The sequence below is a fragment of the Scylla paramamosain genome, unplaced genomic scaffold (genome assembly GCF_035594125.1).
Source record: "Scylla paramamosain isolate STU-SP2022 unplaced genomic scaffold, ASM3559412v1 Contig5, whole genome shotgun sequence".
In the NCBI taxonomy this organism is placed as follows: Eukaryota; Metazoa; Arthropoda; class Malacostraca; order Decapoda; family Portunidae; genus Scylla; species Scylla paramamosain.
The window spans coordinates 1232501-1252500 of NW_026973670.1; the positions used below are offsets into that span (position 1 = coordinate 1232501).

The 20000-nt window shown below is 44.9% G+C and overlaps 1 protein-coding gene across 3 annotated transcripts in view; it reads right to left on the minus strand.

Annotated features, from left to right (window-relative positions):
- Nucleotides 1-20000, minus strand: part of LOC135096681 (uncharacterized) — a 50212-nt gene that overhangs the window by 1502 nt on the left and 28710 nt on the right. For all 3 annotated transcript variants that reach the window (XM_063998391.1, XM_063998392.1, XM_063998393.1), the window contains one exon: nucleotides 1-1964. This exon is cut by the window's left edge. In XM_063998391.1, coding sequence (XP_063854461.1) covers nucleotides 1-1964 — 1964 coding nt within the window. The remainder of the gene's footprint in view (nucleotides 1965-20000) is intronic.

Sequence of the window (20000 nt, forward strand, 5' to 3'; positions counted from 1 at the left end):
ATGCGACGTATGTTTGCTGAGTGTGAGCCCTCCACCAGCTTGTGGACGATTGCTGATGCACCGTAGAATTCCTGTAGGCTCTTGTGTGGGGCTGCGTACTTCTGATGATGCCCCAGCCTGTCACTGGTGTCTTGAAGATTGAAAAACGCTGGGATGACTTCCTTGCTGGGTAATCCTTTTCCAAGGCAGCAACAAATCAGCTTCTTCTCTTCCTGTTTTGACAGAGTCAGTCGGTCTTGTAGAAGACCTTGCAATGACATGTCGTATATATCTTGTAGAACCCTAGAGATGAGGACCTCGCGGGTCTTTGTGTCTCGTGGATCATCTGTGAGTCTGCCCTGCAGTTTTTCTATGCACCAGTCTCGAATGGTGACGTACAGGCTGGTCTGGGTGGTGGTGATCTTGATCTTGTCTTGATCGATGTAGAAAAGTGTTGCCACGAACAATAGATTTAATGGCAGGCCGAGGTAATCCTTCCAGCCAATGTGTTTCATGAGGTACTCAAGCCTCTCAGGGTCTTTGTCCCCCTTGTCTGGGAAGCTGTTGTAATGCTTCATGACAAAATGAATTCTTTGTTCATGGCTAACACTTTTCATCTCCATGTCCCACACCTCATAACCATCAGGTAATTTGGCCAGGAAGTCTTGCACTGTTTCGGGACGCGATGTGCAGACGAGTGTGAAGCCTGGCGAGTATTTCGATATGTAGAGGATGTCCTTCACAAGGCTGTGTGATGGAGTGCCTGGCGACAGTTCGTCCAGGCCGTCAATCAGGAAGAGAACTTTGCTTTGTTGTAGGAGGGGGATGAGGTGTTCGTCCATCACAGCAAAATGGTTTGGGAGGATCACTTTGAGGAAGTTCTGGAGAGATGGGCCTTCATTATCGCGGCACAAGACACGCACCACGATGTCGTACTCGTCCAGGTGTTTGATGGTGCAGGCGCCGGGCTCCTGAAGCCACTCTGAGACAAGGAAGGTGAGCAGGGTCGTTTTGCCGCTTCCTGCCACGCCCCTGATCAGGATGAGCTGTGGCTTGGCGCCGTGCGTGGGCGGCGTGGCCGATGAGGATGTGGACGGCTGTGGATTCTGTCCCGCGCGGCGCGTCACCGTCAGCACGTCGCAAGTGTCGATGTCTCGCCTCTGTTGGCGGTGTCCTCTTCCTTCCACGAGGGACATCTTGCAGAAAATGTCCTGGATGTGATGATGGTGTTTTGGGGAGTCGGTAAGGAAGGACAGAGGATCAAAGGTTTGCACTCGATCATAGGATGTTTTGAGGTGGGTCTGACTGTCTCTCAGAAATTCTTGGTGCATGATACTGAAATAATCTTTTAAAATTTCTTTCTCCATTCCTGTTTTTCTGAAGGTATCAGTGACCTGCCGGGCGTTGTCCTGCACGGGTGTCACCTCTGCGTCAGGAATGCAGTATTTGGTCTTGGCTGCGGCGAGGACTCGGATAAAGAGGTGTTCTAACTCGTTGACTTTGTGCTGGTACTCTGCCTCGCTGAAAGATTTGACTTCATGAAAGAGTTCATTCCGCTCATCCTTGATTTTCGTTACCAATCCCTCCAGGGTGTTCTGGTTCCCCCATTCGGGATCGCCATCTTTCGCCAGGCCTTCGCACGTCAGCTTTATTGCTTTGTACAATAAAGTCAAATCAAAGTTGTCCCATAAAGGGAAGCGTTGTGCTTGGCGGCGGTCGGTGTGGTTCACTGCTGCTTTCTTTTGTTTTTTACTCATCCTTCCATAGTTGGCTGTCGAGCCTTGAGGGAGGTTGTCAAGGTAGTCAGTGAGGGACTGGCCCGGCGGCGTGGCGGGGGCGTTCAGCGCGCCGCGCTTCAACACGAAGGTCAAGACGTCCTTGCCTGCGTTCTCCATGAGACAGATAAGCTTAATGCGACGGACGCAAACTTTCGGAGCGGCGGCCATGGTGGAGGGCTTGGGACGGCAGTTCCTCTCGCCAGCAGCCTGCAAAGAAATTTCCCGAGTGAGGAGCAGGGCAGGAGAGACGTGGCCTGCAAGGCTGAGTGCGGGAGGGAGGGAGTTGAGCCTTGAAGTGGCCGGCGTGAGCACCGGGATGTGGGGACAAGACAAAGAGGTGGATGGGAGTAAGAGACACTGTGGCACACGGCATGGCACGTGTGTTGTGGCCAAACCATTTGACAAGACAACACGAGGCAAGACTTGACTGTGTGTGTGTGTGTGTGTGTGTGTGTGCAAGTAAGTAAGTAAGTCAGTCAGTCAGTAAGTAAGTAGTTAAGTAAATAAGCAGGTAAGCAAACCTGTATTGGTGAGCACAATACAAAGTATTTCAAGGTGTACATACAATACACAGTCACGTGAGCCGAGGCTCTCTGACGGTGTATTGTACAGTAGAGCAGAGGGCAGGAGTGCAAACAAATTATAATGTACAACAACATAATGAACTGTACTGTACAGCGACAGTACCTCGCCGCTACAGAGAAGCTAAACACTAATACAAGTGTCTCACACTAACTTAAATAATAATAAAATAATGATGATAATAACAATAACAACAAGGATAGTGATAACAATAATACTAATAACAACAACAAATGCGATGACTGCAATAAATAGCATCAAAATCACAGCTTTTGTTGATGAAGTGGTTACTTTTGATGACTGCAATAAATAGCATCAAAATCACAGCTTTTGTTGATGAAGTGGTTACTTTTGATGACTGCAATAAATAGCATCAAAATCACAGCTTTTGTTGATGAAGTGGTTACTTTTTAACCTGTTGTTTGTTTGAACATTTTATCAGTTGTAAGAAGAACTTTGTCTATCAAGAGGCAAACTGTTCACAACAGTTTTGGTCCAACTTGTCACACTGTTTGTGAATAATATTGTTGTCAGTATTGCACAAATAAGGTTAACGTTGTTACTTCTCGTGTGAGAAACATTTTCTGCCAATTTGAATATTGCATTATGTCCAAGATTTTGATGTATTAATAATAATGTGAAGTACTTATGAATGAAGGGAGACGGGAGGGAGGAAGGCGTGAGGCGGGAGGTGCCTGTGGGGAGAGACACACTGTGCTTCATGCTCTTACATTTATACTCCACAAGCACAAGTCTGTACCTGTGTACATCTATCTATCTGTATCTATCTGTATAAACAGAGAGACAGACAGACAGACAGACAGAGAGAGAGAGAGAGAGAGAGAGAGAGAGAGAGAGAGAGAGAGAGAGAGAGAGAGAGAGAGAGAGAGAGAGAGAGAGAGAGAGAACGAGAGAGAGTCATCCAAAAATGTACTCACTGTTTGACTCGCTATAATTCATTGAATGTATTTTTTTTTCAGAAACAGTTGGGCAAAATAGTAATGTCAGAAGTAAGAGTAAGCTGTGAAGGAAGAACATCTGTCATAAAGTGTTACTGGAGGCACGAAAATGTCAAAGAAGTGCAAAGACAATTCAGAAGACACTTTGACAGGGATCCACCAAGGTGACTCGCCATTGCTCGCATCACAGCTACGTTTGTACCAGATGAAATTGTTCACGACCTTCATAAGCAGGCGTGTGTAGTAGTAGTTGTAATAGTAGTAGTAGTAGTAGTAGTAGTTGTAGTAGTAGTAGTAGTAGTAGTAGTAGTAGTAGTAGTAGTAGTAGTAGTAGTAGTAGTAGAAAAAGTAGTAGTAGTTGTGGTAGAGGTAGTATTCGCGATTTCTCACTACTACTACTTTTACTACTACTACTACTACTACTACTACTACTACTACTACTACTACTACTACTACTACTATTGCTGCTACTACGACTATATGAATATTAATGTTATTGCCTTAAGAATTGTTGCTAAAACAGCTGCAGTAGTAGCATTAATATTAGTAATAGTAGTAGTAATAATAGTAGTAGTAATAGTAGTAATAATAGTACTAGTAGTAGTTCTTGTTCTTATATTGTTACTATGATTGCTATCAATAATATAACACACACACAATAGTAGTAGTAGTAGTACTAGTAGTAGTAATAGTAGTAGTAAGAGTGAAGTAATAGTAATTTTAATAATTTAGTATAATTTCATTATTAATTAATTTTATTTATTTAATTTATTTATTTCATATTATTTATTTTATTTTATTTTTTTTTTAGTGGATATGAGTGTGTTCGTTGGTTGAACAAGTCCCTGTATATTAGGTAGACCTTTGTGTGTCGCTCAAGTACCGAACGGCCTGGAAACACTGAGCCAAAGGGACGCCGCTCAGTCTGCAGCCAGTGTGGCGGCGTATCTTGTGTGGTGCGCGTGTGTATCGCATTGTGTTCCTCCTCAAAGACTTAGTGGTGGTCAAGATAACCAGGATTGGCCAAGCCCTCCCTGAAGTGTGCTACCAGTAGTGTACCAGGTGTGTTGAGTAGCCGCCAGGTGTACAGCCACACGTGTGTTGTGTACATGTGCATGTTGTGTACAGAAAGACCTCCTGCTGGTGTTTTGTTAGTCCCATCATGCCGCTGGCCCGGGAAACTACACTTGCCACCTTCTCAGACAGACGCCATCTTGTTGTGTCAGTCCGTGATGCCTCCTCCCCCCACCCCCACCTCTCTCCCCACCACCTGACATCCACTCCTTCCCGTGCCACTTCCTAAAAGCAGCAGCTTCTGGCCGCCCAATAGCCAGCAGCCCCTTCACGGCCACTACCTGCCAGCACGCCTTCCTGTCCTTATCTCCTCCCTCTCCCTCCCCCCCTACCCTCAACCCACTCCTTCCAAACACCCATTCGCCACCCACTCCTACCAGGCCCCTACCAGCAACCCACTCCTTCCCACTCCCCGCCTGCCAGATGCCCCTTTCCGCCCCCCACCCACCACCCACTCCTTCCGGCCCCCACCCGCCTCACGCTCCTTTCCCCTTTCCGCCGCCCACACACGAGGTGCTCTCCTCGCTCCCTCCCCCCCACTCATGACGTCACGGACGGCGGTGACAGTGACTGGCTGGTGTGAACCGCACCTCACACTCGCTCTACATAAATGCTGCTACTACTACTGCTACTGCTGCTACTTCTACCGCTACTACTACTACTGCTACTAGTACTACTACTATTACTACTACTACAATTACTAGTGCTACTACAATTCTGTTACTACTATTATTACTACTGCTACTACTACTATTACTACTACTGCTGCTGCTAATACTGTTACTACTACTGCTGCTGCTACTACTACTACTACTACTACTACTACTACTACTACTACTACTACTACTACTATTCCTACTACTACATACTACTTCTACTACTATTACAATTACTACTGCTACTATGCTTACTTCTGTTACTATTACTACTAATACTAATACTCGTACTACTTCTACTACTGCTACTTATACTAATATTAGCTCTACTACTACTACTATTACTACTACTATTACTACTACTACTCTACTAGTATTAAGACGACTATTAATATTATGACTACTTTTAGTACTATCATGAATACTACAACTATTACTACTATTACTATAATTACTTTTACAATTAGTTACTACTGTTTCTATTACTACTACTACTACTACTACTACTACTACTACTACTACTACTACTACTACTTCCTTGCAACCCTCTCTGTCTTCTACTATGCTTACTTCTGTTAACTGTTACTACCTGCCGAAACGATAATTACTCCCAGTGAGGTGTGCAGCACTGTTCAGGGGGTGCTGTGAACTTATCATTAAACCCAGCTGTGACCTCACTGAACGTTTCCCTTTGTGTCTCACAACACAAGGGGGCAGTCACAGCCTGCCCTCTAAAGACAACTCTCTTCCTCCACACAAAACTACAACCACCTAATAACACACACACCCTTCACTCTAAAATTTTAAAATCATCATGGCGACTCCTACACCAGGCTCGGAGTCCCCATCTGGGGAGGAGACCATAAATGTCCCCAGGTCGGACTGCCTTTCTGTCAACGACCCTAAGTGTCTTGACACCCCCCTCAACTTTTTCCTCATTAACTTGTGCAACATTCGCGGTCTAAGATCTAATTTTCAATCTGTAGAACACCTTCTAAACCTCATCTTCTTTTCCTCACTGAAACTCAGGTGTCTGAGGCAACCGACATTAGCCCCTTTTCTGTTCCCTCCTACTTTCTCTATCCTCATTTTTGATCCAAAGCTGGATGGTGCGTTTATGTGCGCAATGACTTAACCTGCTCTCGTGCCCACGCTCTTGAATCTTCCGAGTTTTCCACCATCTGGCTACGACTAGAGAGTCACTCTCATACTAAATTTATCTGTGCTGTATACCTCTCTCCTAACTCCTCTGACTATAAGAAATTCTTTGACTACTTAACTTCCAAATTGGAGCACATTCTGACCCTCTTCCTTTTTGCAGAGATCTCCATTCTTGGAGACTTCAATGTTCACCACCAGCTTTGGCTTTCCTCTCCCTTCACTGACCATCCTGGTGAACTAGCCCACATCTTTGCTATTCTCCATGACCTAGAGCAATTGGTGCAACACCCTACTCGTATTCCTGACCGTCTTGGAGATACGCCCAACATTCTTGACCTTTTCCTGACCTCTAATCCTTCTGCTTATGCTGTCACCCTTTCTTCTCCGTTGGGCTCCTTCGATCACAATCTCGTATCTTTGTCTTGTCCTATCGCTCCAATCCCTCCTCAGGATCCCCCTAAGCGAAGGTGCCTCTGGCGTTTTGCCACTGCCAGTTGGGGGGACCTGAGGAGGTATTTTGCTGATTTTCCTTGGAATGACTACTGCTTCCGTGTCAGAGACCCGTCTTTGTGTGCTGAGCGCATAACAGAGGTGATAGTGTCTGGCATGGAGGCGTACATTCCTCACTCTTTTTCTCGTCCTAAACCTTCTAAACCTTGGTTTAACACAGCTTGTTCTCGTGCTATACATGATAGAGAGGTGGCCCACAAAAGGTACTTAAGCCTTCCATCACCAGAATCTCATGCACTTTATATTTCTGCCCGGAACCATGCCAAGTCTGTTCTCCAACTAGCCAAAAACTCCTTCATTAACAGAAAATGTCAAAACCTTTCAAGATCTAACTAACCTCATGATTTCTGTTATCTTTTTTTTTTTTTTTTTTTTATGTAGGAAGGATACTGGCCAAGGGCAACAAAAATCTAATAAAAAAAAATGCCCACTGAAATGCCAGTCCCTTAAAAGGGTCAAAGCAGTGGTCAAAAATTGGTGGATAAGTGTCTTGAAACCTCCCTCTTGAAGGAATTCAAGTCATAGGAAGGTGGAAATACAGAAGCAGGCAAGGAGTTCCAGAGTTTACCAGAGAAAGGGATGAATGATTGAGAATACTGGTTAACTCTTGCGTTAGAGAGGTGGACAGAATAGGAGTGAGAGAAAGAAGAAAGTCTTGTGCAGCGAGGCCGTGGAAGGAGGGGAGGCATGCAGTTAGCAAGATCAGAAGAGCAGTTAGCATGAAAATAGCGGTAGAAGACAGCTAGAGATGCAACATTGCGGCGGTGAGAGAGAGGCTGAAGACAGTCAGTTAGAGGAGAGGAGTTGATGAGACGAAAAGCTTTTGATTCCACCCTGTCTAGAACAGCAGTATGAGTGGAACCCCCCCAGACATGTGAAGCATACTCCATACATGGACGGATAAGGCCCTTGTACAGAGTTAGCAGCTGGGGGGGTGAGAAAAACTGGCGGAGACGTCTCAGAACACCTAATTTCATAGAAGCTGTTTTAGCTAGAGATGAGATGTGAAGTTTCCAGTTCAGATTATAAGTAAAGGACAGACCGAGGATGTTCAGTGTAGAAGAGGGGGACAGTTGAGTGTCATTGAAGAAGAGGGGATAGTTGTCTGGAAGATTGTGTCGAGTTGATAGATGGAGGAATTGAGTTTTTGAGGCATTGAACAATACCAAGTTTGCTCTGCCCCAATCAGAAATTTTAGAAAGATCAGAAGTCAGGCGTTCTGTGGCTTCCCTGCGTGATATGTTTACCTCCTGAAGGGTTGGACGTCTATGAAAAGACGTGGAAAAGTGCAGGGTGGTATCATCAGCATAGGAGTGGATAGGACAAGAAGTTTGGTTTAGAAGATCATTAATGAATAATAAGAAGAGAGTGGGTGACAGGACAGAACCCTGAGGAACACCACTGTTAATAGATTTAGGAGAAGAACAGTGACCGTCTACCACAGCAGCAATAGAACGGTCAGAAAGGAAACTTGAGATGAAGTTACAGAGAGAAGGATAGAAACCGTAGGAGGGTAGTTTGGAAATCAAAGCTTTGTGCCAGACTCTATCAAAGGCTTTTGATATGTCCAAGGCAACAGCAAAAGTTTCACCAAAGTCTCTAAAAGAGGATGACCAAGACTCAGTAAGGAAAGCCAGAAGATCACCATTAGAGCGGTCTTGACGGAACCCATACTGGCGATCAGATAGAAGGTTGTGAAGTGATAGATGTTTAAGAATCTTCCTGTTGAGGATAGATTCAAAAACTTTAGATAAGCAGGAAATTAAAGCAATAGGACGGTAGTTTGAGGGATTAGAGCGGTCACCCTTTTTAGGAACAGGTTGAATGTAGGCAAACTTCCAGCAAGAAGGAAAGGTAGATGTTGACAGACAGAGCTGAAAGAGTTTGACTAGGCAAGGTGCAAGCACGGAGGCACAGTTTCGGAGAACAATAGGAGGGACCCCATCAGGTCCATAAGCCTTCTGAGGGTTTAGGCCAGCGAGGGCATGGAAAACATCATTACGAAGAATTTTAATACGAGGCATGAAGTAGTCAGAGGGTGGAGGAGAGGGAGGAACAAGCCCAGAATCGTCCAAGGTAGAGTTTTTAGCAAAGGTTTGAGCAAAGAGTTCAGCTTTAGAAATAGATGTGATAGCAGTGGTGCCATCTGGTTGAAGTAGAGGAGGGAAAGAAGAAGCAAAGTTATTGGAGATATTTTTGGCTAGATGCCAGAAATCACGAGGGGAGTTAGATCTTGAAAGGTTTTGACATTTTCTGTTAATGAAGGAGTTTTTGGCTAGTTGGAGAACAGACTTGGCATGGTTCCGGGCAGAAATATAAAGTGCATGAGATTCTGGTGAAGGAAGGCTTAAGTACCTTTTGTGGGCCACCTCTCTATCATGTATAGCACGAGAACAAGCTGTGTTAAACCAAGGTTTAGAAGGTTTAGGACGAGAAAAAGAGTGAGGAATGTACGCCTCCATGCCAGACACTATCACCTCTGTTATGCGCTCAGCACACAAAGACGGGTCTCTGACACGGAAGCAGTAGTCATTCCAAGGAAAATCAGCAAAATACCGCCTCAGGTCCCCCCAACTAGCAGAGGCAAAACGCCAGAGGCACCTTCGCTTAGGGGGATCCTGAGGAGGGATTGGAGTGATAGGACAAGATAAAGATATGAGATTGTGATCGGAGGAGCCCAACGGAGAAGAAAGGGTGACAGCATAAGCAGAAGGATTAGAGGTCAGGAAAAGGTCAAGAATGTTGGGCGTATCTCCAAGACGGTCAGGAATACGAGTAGGGTGTTGCACCAATTGCTCTAGGTCATGGAGGATAGCAAAGTTGTAGGCTAGTTCACCAGGATGGTCAGTGAAGGGAGAGGAAAGCCAAAGCTGGTGGTGAACATTGAAGTCTCCAAGAATGGAGATCTCTGCAAAAGGGAAGAGGGTCAGAATGTGCTCCACTTTGGAAGTTAAGTAGTCAAAGAATTTCTTATAGTCAGAGGAGTTAGGAGAGAGGTATACAGCACAGATAAATTTAGTATGAGAATGACTCTGTAGTCGTAGCCAGATGGTGGAAAACTCGGAAGATTCAAGAGCGTGGGCACGAGAGCAGGTTAAGTCATTGCGCACATAAACGCAGCATCCAGCTTTGGATCGAAAATGAGGATAGAGAAAGTAGGAGGGAACAGAAAAGGGGCTACTGTCAGTTGCCTCAGACACCTGAGTTTCAGTGAGGAAAAGAAGATGAGGTTTAGAAGGTGTTCTACAGATTGAAAATTAGATCTTAGACCGCGAATGTTGCAGAAGTTAATGAAGAAAAAGTTGAGGGGGGTGTCAAGACACTTAGGGTCGTCGACGGAAAGGCAGTCCGACCTGGGGACATTTATGGTCCCCTCCCCAGATGGGGACTCCGAGGCTGGTGTAGGAGTCGCAATGATTTTAAAATTTTTTGAGTGAAGGGTGTGTGTGTTATTAGGTGCTTGTAGTTTTGTGTGGAGGAAGAGAGTTGTCTTTAGAGGGCAGGCTGTGACTACCCCCTTGTGTTGTGAGACACAAAGGGAAACGTTCAGTGAGGTCACAGCTGGGTTTAATGATAAGTTCACAGCACCCCCTGAACAGTGCTTTAGACCTCACTGGGAGTAATTATCGTTTCGGCAGGTGTCTACTGCCTCCTCTAGCCAAAAATATCTCCAATAACTTTGCTTCTTCTTCTTTCCCTCCTCTATTGCAACCAGATGGCACCACTGCTATCACATAATTTTCTAAAGCTGAACTCTTTGCTCAAACCTTTGCTAAAAACTCTACCTTGGACGATTCTGGGCTTGTTCCTCCCTCTCCTCCACCCTCTGACTACTTCATGCCACCTATTAAAATTCTTCGCAATGATGTTTTCCATGCCCTCGCTGGCCTAAACCTCGGAAGGCTTATGGACCTGATGGGGTCCCTCCTATTGTTTTACGAAACTGTGCCTCCGTGCTTGCACCTTGCCTAGTCAAACTCTTTCAGCTCTGTCTGTCAACATCTACCTTTCCTTCTTGCTGGAAGTTTACCTACATTCAACCTGTTCCTAAAAAGGGTGACCGTTCTAGTCCCTCAAACTACCGTCCTGTTGGTTTAATTTCCTGCCGATCTAAAGTTTTTGAATCTATCCTCAACGGGAAGATTCTTAAACATCTATCATTTCACAACCTTGTATCTGATCGCCAGTACGGGTTCCGTCAATGCCGCTCTACTAGTGATCTTCTGGCTTTCTTTACTGAGTCTTGGTCATCCTCCTTTAGAGATTTTGGTGAAACTTTTGCTGTTGCCTTGGACATATCAAAAGCTTTTAATATAGTCTGGCACAAAGCTTTCATTTACAAACTACCCTCGCACGGCTTCTATCCTTCTCTCTGTAACTTCATTTCAAGTTTTCTTTTTGACCGTTCTATTACTGCTGTGGTAGACGGTCACTGTTCTTCTCCTAAATCTATTAACAGTAGTGTTCCTCAGGGTTCTGTCCTGTCACCTCCCTTCTTATTATTCATTAATGATCTTCTAAACCAAACTTCTTGTCCTATCCACTCGTACGCTGATGATACCACCCTGCACTTTTCCACGTCTTTTCATAGACGTCCAACCCTTCAGGAGGTAAACATATCACGCAGGGAAGCCACAGAATGCTTGCCTTCTGATCTTTCTAAAATTTCTGATTGGGGCAGAGCAAACTTGGTATTGTTCAATGCCTCAAAAACTCAATTCCTCCATCTCTCAACTCGACACAACCTTCCAGACAACTATCCCCTCTTCTTCAATGACACACATCTGTCCCCTTCTTATACACTGAACATCCTCGGTCTGTCCTTTACTTATAATCTGAACTGGAAACTTCACATCTCATCTCTAGCTAAAACAGCTTCTATGAAGTTAGGTGTTCTGAGACGTCTCCGCATGTTTTTCTCACCTCCCCAGCTGCTAACTCTGTACAAGGGCCTTATCCGTCTATGTATGGAGTATGCTTCACATGTCTGGGAAGGTTCCACTCATGCTGCTTTTCTAGACAGAGTGGAATCAAAAGCTTTTCGTCTCATCAACTCCTCTCCTCTAACTGACTGTCTCCAGCTTCTCTCTCACCACCGTAATGTTGCATATCTAGCTGTCTTCTACCGCTATTTTCATGCTAACTGCTCTTCTGATGTTGCTAACTGCATGCCTCCCCTCCTTCCGCGGCCTCGCTGCAAAAGACTTTCTTCTTTCTTTCACCCCTATTCTGTCCACCTCTCTCACGCAAGAGTTAACCAGTATTCTCAATCATTCATCCCTTTCTCTGGTAAACTCTGGAATTCCCTGCCAGCTTCTATATTTCCACCTTCCTAAGACTTGAATTCCTTCAAGAGAGAGGTTTCAATACACTTATTCAGCAATTTATGACCACTGCTTTGACCTTTTGATGGGACTGGCATTTCAGTTGGCATTTTTTTTTATTATATTTTTGTTGCCCTTGGCCATTGTCACTCCTACATAAAAGAAAAAAAAACTACTACTACTAATAGTCGTTCTACTTCTACTACTGCTACTACTACTACTACTACTACTACTACTACTACTACTACTACTACTACTACTACTACTACTACTACTACTATTACTTTTACTACTAATACTACTACTACGACTGCTACTACTACTACTACTCTACTACTACTACTACTGTTATTATTACGATTACTGTTACTACTACTACTTCTACTAGTATTACAACGAATATTATTATTACGACTACTTTTAGTATTATTATGAATACTACTACTATTACTACTACTACTACTATAATTATTATTACGACTACTGTTACTACTGCTTCTGTTACTACTACTACTATTACTACTACTACTACTACTACTACTACTACTACTACTACTACTACTACTACTACTACTACTACTACTACTACTATTACTTTTACTACTAATACTACTACTACGACTACTACTACTACTACTACTACTCTACTACTACTACTACTATTATTATTACGATTACTGTTACTACTACTACTTCTACTAGTATTATTACGGATATTATTATTACGACTACTTTTAATATTATTATGGATACTACTACTATTACTACTACTACTACTACTATAATTATTATTACGACTACTGTTACTTCTGCTTCTGTTACTACTAGTACTATTACTACTACTACTACTACTACTACTACTACTACTACTACTACTACTACTACTACTGCTACTACTACTACTACTACTTCCTTGGAACACTCAGTGTCCGCTTTACCATCTTTCCTTGATTCATATTTTTTTATTATTTTTATTGTTATCAGTGTGTGTGTGTGTGTGTGTGTGTGTGTGTGTGTGTGTGTGTGTGTGTGTGTGTGTGTGCAGGATTACAGAGAAAAATACTATTCATGGACACCGTAATTTATTCACGGAAATAAACAAAAAATTGTACAGTGCACTATTTTCTCTCTCTCTCTCTCTCTCTCTCTCTCTCTCTCTCTCTCTCTCTCTCTCTCTCTCTCTCTCTCTCTCTCTCTCTCTCTCTTTATGCCTCTTGTCAGTCACTCAGGTGTTTTCAAGGTCGCTGGTCCTCGCTCCCCTTCTGCCTGGCTTGTATGATGCCATGTAGTATTTTACAGGAGTACTTTTAATCACCGCAGTAATGTTGTCGTGCAATGCTTGTCAGTAAATTATGTGTATTTTAATGCCACTTCTCTTGTTATAACACACACACACACACACACACACACATGGAAAAGGAAAGAACGTGTGACCTTAGGCGCTCTAGAGCAGCCTCGGCCAGCATGTTGGCCTTCCTGCCTTCCCCGCCCCCTATTGATAGTGACCTCGGTTTTTTTCAGTTTTCAACTCTTAGTTTTTAGTTTTAGGCTCGCCCTGGTGAGATTGTTGTACTTGTGAACACATTTAGCGAGTGCGTGTCGACACATAAAGGATAATGTGTGCTGCCGTGCAAACGTACGAACGCAACTACCTCCTGCGTCGTATGCGAGGGTCCGGTCACCCGCCGCCCAACGTGATAGTTAGTTACTTTTACTGACCAAAGAAATTATTCATACAGTAAAGTGAAAGGTACAAAATTTGCCAGTGGTCCAAATAAAGAATCATACATTTACAAACATAAATAACAACACTTTCACCTAAGTATTGTTTAAGAATTAGGCGATGCAAAGTAACCAGCATTAGCAAACACTTACTAGCAGTAATGCTATAACTAACATAGATACATAACTCAGCATAACGTCTAACACAATTTGACCAATATTAATGCAATAAGTAGTTCTAATTAAGTATTGTTTTCTTTTTAGGTCCTATAACTAATCAACACTTCACACACGTACCTACATAAGACATCAGTCGAATTCTTACAAACGCCAAATGTGTAAAATCAGGGACATTATGTCATCTGAATAAATATTATGGACACCAAGACTAGAATTCAATATTGTTTTATATGTGTGATACTTTGTTGCGTCTTGTGGCTTATTGGTAATTAAATTAATTATTCTGTCAAGAGGATTTATATGATTATCATACTGTATGGCGCTCTGGATAAACTTATAACCAGGGGTGTTAGCTTCTCTGCATCAACTAAATACAAGATGAAATGGTTCACTTCTGTCGAGTAGATAGAGTCAGCTTCCTCTCCAAGAAACGTTTCCGTCGGGCACAGACAGTATGGTAAACTGGCTTAATTCTCGATTCAACACGACATAAGTTTGAGCTTGTGTTATTTGTCACGTCCAGGAGACATTTCATAAGTTTATTGTACTGACTGGTGAGTGACACACAGCCGTCTGTCAGCCACGTCTTGCAGCTGTATCTCAGTTCAGCCAACACAGCCGCGTCAAAAACAAGTTGCTTATAACACTGAGGCATATCAGGGTTCGAGGCACGAATTATAGAAAATTTGTTGACGACTGACTGACACTTTGCCTCGTGTAGTGACACCACGTCCTTCATACAACCGCTGTCGGTAAACCAGGCCCCTAAAAACTTGTATCTGTCACAGTACTTAATAACGTGTCCCTCGATCTTTAATGGAACTTTATCACAACGAGCGATATTTCAAACAAAAAAAATAATTTAGTCCTCATTAGGAACAATTCCATAATCATTGCAATAATCGATGACAACTCTGAGTTTCCTGATGCACATATCCCGAGATGTTGTGTGCAGTGCGCCCAAGTAGCTGTTAGTTGCTATTTGTTCCTTCAGCATACGAATCATCTGGTTAATGTAAATCACAAACATTAGACAGCTGGAAGGTGAGCCTTGCCTTACTCCCACTGACGACTCCACCGTGGCACTCTTAAGCACGTTACGTGTGCAGCGATACATAACATATATTGCTTTTAACATCCTTCTTCCACATCCTATTGATCTTAAGCATTCTATCAGCCTGGACCTCGGTACTTTATCGTATGCTTTACGATAGTCTATAAATAATACATATAACTTCAATTTCTTGTATTTTACATAATCACACAATAATCTCAGTGTAAATATCTGCTCTAGGCATCCTCTTCCCTCCATTGCTCCTGCTTGACAATTGTCCACATCCATCCACATTTTCAATCTATTGATAATAAGTGTGTCATAGAGTTTAGCTAGGGTGTCCATTATACTAACACCTCTGTAGTTATCACAAAGCATGCGATCACCACACTTAAATAATACACTTAACTTACTATAGCACCAGGCTAGTGGGAAACACAAACTATCAAAAATTACATTGGACATTGTAAGAAAAAACATCAACCAGTTCATAGGTAAGTTCATTAATAGGGCAGGACTTATTCCAACAAAACTTTTCTTTTTATTCATCCCTCTCACAGCTGTTTCCACCTCTCTAAACGTGAAAGGATCATCCACAATGGGAATACTTGGTGCCTGCTCAAAGTTTACCTCTCCAACTTCCTCCTTCACTGGATTCAATAATTCCTCAAAATGAATCTTAAACTGACTCTCAGTAGGCTGGGTACTGCCTTCTTTACTTCTAATTTCACCTTTCCAGTTAATTGCTTTCCAAATTTTATCACAGTCATTTTCCTCCATGACTCTTTTAGGTCTACACTTCCCTCACGCGTGACATTCGACTTTTTACACTCCTTTGCTATTCCTTTAACTTCCCTGCAGCTTTCCTTAACCACGTCCTTCACACTTTCCTCATTCACCACGCCCAGGGTTGGCGGCTCACACAGCGCCATCCTCGTCACGAACGCTTCTATATCCACTTTGTCATGGTGCAGGCCTGTCGCGATATTAGTGGTGCAGCTAGGGACTGTGTGTCAGCGTCCGACCCAAGTTACTGGCGCGCTCAAGTAGCTGCGATAGCGTTACTCATTTAAAAACGTCAGTGTTAATTGTTAGAGTGAGTGGCGCATGATCTGAGCACGACATAACTTGGCGTGTACATAAGTCTTTGAGGACATTCAAACTGCTATACTTAACTAAACACAGGTCGATAAACACAGGTTGATTTCCGATGTCCAGCGATCATTACGCCTAAAAGATAAATTCCCTCCTCGCTGCTTTCCGTCATATTTCAAATGATTAGCAACTACCATTTCTTTCTCTTCACACATGTTGGGTATTGCCCGGCCCATGGAATTACTTAAAAGATCTTTCACACCATTATATTCACATCTCTTTCCGTTTATATTTGTACTTGGTAGGCAACCCATACGTGCGTTCAAGTCAGCGACCAGTATGGCACCGTCACAGTCGGTCACCTGCCCCTCCCACAGCAGCGCCGGGTCTTGGTAGGGCGAGTCGACCGGTGGGATATACATGGCGCCAAGCCTCATCCCAGGGCAGCAGGACAGCTCGACCCATGTTTGTCCTTCTGCTGCAATGTTGGCACATGTGATATATGGCACCAACGCACACTTCACCAACATCATAATTCCTCCTCTCCGACTATTTTGTTTTCTTTTATTCATATATAAATCAAAACCTGCCACGCTACTAATTAACGTTACTTAATTTCAGTGATCCATATCATGTCAAATTCTAAAGCAACATTTATCACTTCAGGGCTTTGGAGCTTATTTTTCACACCACAGATATTACAAGCACATATTTTTAATTGTCCATTCCAATTCTTTCCATGCCAAAATTTGGGAAACACCTATCATTCACAACACCATCACGCAGCAATACTCGCCGCCGCCAGTCATACGTAATTTCCACTCCCTGGTTGTCTGGTTTCTGCTTCTCCTCATTTTCTCGGGTCCTCAGTCTTGTCATTTCTCTCCTCGCCGCCGGATGAACGTCCTTCTTCACGCAAATCCGTTCAAAGTCTCTTCCTGTATCCTTCAGGTTCTTCGCCACTCGCAAGATGTCGCTCCGTTGATCTTGACTCTCCAGCGTCACGTGAATAGGGCGACTCCTCCGTGCGTCAGGCTGTCCAAGTCGTATTGTTGCCCATACATCGGTGCGTATCGGTCCGGCGTAACCCGCGGCTTCCAGCACTATCTTGATCTTGTCTCCATCTGTCGTTCCCAGGCCGTCGTCATCCTCCGAGACCCCAGTTATAACCAAGTGCCGCACCCTTTTTTTGGCGCCAAGGGATTCTAGGAACCGGTTTTGCTGGTGGATAATCATGTAGGCTTCATCGAGTGTTGTATTCAGTGATTCTATTTCTTCCTTCATCTCCTTCACAGCTGCCAAATCTTCTGGAATATTTCTTATTTCTTCGAGTAATTCAGAGCTCGGTGGCTGCTCTTCATGAGGCTGATGTGCAACAGTTGTTCTCAGTGCACATTTTAGCTGCGCCGCTGTCAGTTTATTGATCTCCGTAGCAGACAATGCCTTCACTGTGTTTATATTGTCATAACTAGCCATCTTGGACAAACAAACATGTATCCCATTAAGTCTTTGCACCCCTTTTTCTTCAGTGGCTTGGCGTCGCAGTTACCATTGCAACGGTTTTCACAGTTGTGCAGAGGGGATGGTGCCGGTGTTGGCAATATATTGCCTGATCTAAGCCTGTATGGCAGCAGATTCTTGGCAAAACTTGAAGCTCTACCCAGGTCTGTTTGTTGATGTTTGCAGCGTCATCTACACAGTGCCTTAAGACTTTGAAACTATTTCGGAACCGCGGATGGAGAGGAGGTAAAAGTGTGGTGCGTCCCATCAAGGCAGTGACCTCCAGTGCCAGAGAAGACCGCTGGGTGGAGAAGAGGGAATACAAACACTCAGAAGTGCCGTGTGTGTGGTATAGTCTTCCCTCCCTCCTCCTATTTAATGCGACGTCTCTGGCCAACAAGATGGACGAGCTGATTGTGACGGTGAGCTCTACTTGTGCGGACATTGTGGCGGTTACTGAGGCGTGGGAGGTCGTTGCTGAGGTGTGCACGATGCAGGACTACCAGCTCTGCCATCACCTCAGGACAGGACGCAGGAAGGGGGGGAAGGGCGGAGTGGCTGTTTTCTCCCAATCTACCCTCAGCCCCTCACACCTGCCTGTCAACATTCCTGCCGGAGTAGAGGCCCTGTGGGTGAGAGTTACGCCCCCCTGCCATCTCAGCAACACGGCCTCCATCATCGTGTGCGTCGTGTACCACCCCCCACGAGCCACCACAGCACAGTTACTCACCACTCACATCAGTGACACTGCTGAGGCCCTAAGTGTGAGGTATCCTGTTGCCAAGCTGGTCATCTGTGGGGACTTTAACGGATTGTATATCAGCGATATCCTACACCAGCTACACCTCACCCAGGTCGTGGACTTCCCTACCACCCAGCAAGCCACCCTCGACCTTATACTGACAGACCTAGGCCAGCAGTACTCGCTCCCCAAGCCGCTGCCTCCCATGGGACGGAGCACCCACCTCTCCATACTGTGGACACTAACACCCACCACCTCGACCCCCCGGCCAGCTGTCACCAGGACCCACCGCCCCATGCCTGACTCAGCCTTGAGGGAGTTTGGGCAGTGGGTGACACAACACCCGTGGACCGAGGTGCTGGATGTGGAGGACGTCCACTCAAAATGGCACAATTACGTCGCCACCACCACAGAAGCCTTCCACCGCTACTTCCCAGCCAAGAGCGTCACAGTGCACACATCTGATGCCCCCTGGATGACGCCCCGCATTAAAAGACTCATGCATCAGCGGACGTGGTCGTTCCACTCCTGCCAGGTCCTATACAGGAAGCTAAGAAACAGAGTGATCAGGGAGATTAAGGCTGCCAAGGCAAGCTATTACCCGGACAAGATACACCACTTCAAGCAGGCCAACAACAGACAGTGGTACGCTAGCAGCAAAGCTTTGTGTGGCCTACAAAAGCACACTTCATCTCTTCCTTGCACCTCACACCTTCCTGCTAATCTCGCGGCTCAGGAGATGAACGACCACTTTGCCGCTATCTGTCACACCTGCCCTCCCCTCCACACCACTCCGCTTCCTGCCCATCTTCCCGCCCCCTCCCCTCCCCCCACTGTCCTGGCGATAGATGTTTTTAAGAGGATACTTAAAGATACCAAGATACCAAGATACCAAGGATACTTAAAGATACCAAGATGCACCACACCCACTGACCTTCCCATATGGGAAGAGCCAGCAACACCGCTATGCCCCATAATAAACGCCTCTCTTTCCCAACACTCTTGCCCCGCGGACTGGAAGACATCTTACGTCTCTCCCATCCGCAAAGCTTCCAGTCCACAGTCCCTCGGTGACCTCAGGCCAGTCTCTATCACCCCCATCCCTAGCTTTATTTGTGAAGATTTTGTGTATGACTGGGCCTACACCAAAACTTGTTATACCGTGGATATCAGACAGTTTGGAAATATTAAAGCCACCTCCACCTCCCATTACCTGACCAGCTTCCTTGACTTCATCCACAGCCACCTGGACAAGCGAAACACCTCTCTACCTGTTGCTTTTGTGGACTTCAAAAAAGCTTTTGATCTTGTTGATCAACTTTGTTGTCTTCAGCAAGGCAATGAGTCTGGGTCTCCCTCCCAACCTGGCAGCGTGGCTAGCCAACACCCTCTCAGGGAGGCGTCAGGCCGTTCGCTATCAGGGTCTGTCTCTAATATCCAACAGCTGACATGTGGGGTCCCCCAGGGAACCAAGATGAGCCCACTATGCTTCCTCCTCCTCACTAACGACGCCCTCACTGACACCCCCATGGCTGGAAGTGAGTGTACGACTGCACCGTGGGCGTCCCAGTCTCCACCAGGAACCCGGACTACTTGCCACTCCAAGTCATTTTGGAGCGACTGCAGACATGGACGGAGGAGAGCAGGATGACCATCAACCACAGCGAAACTGTGGTGATGCATT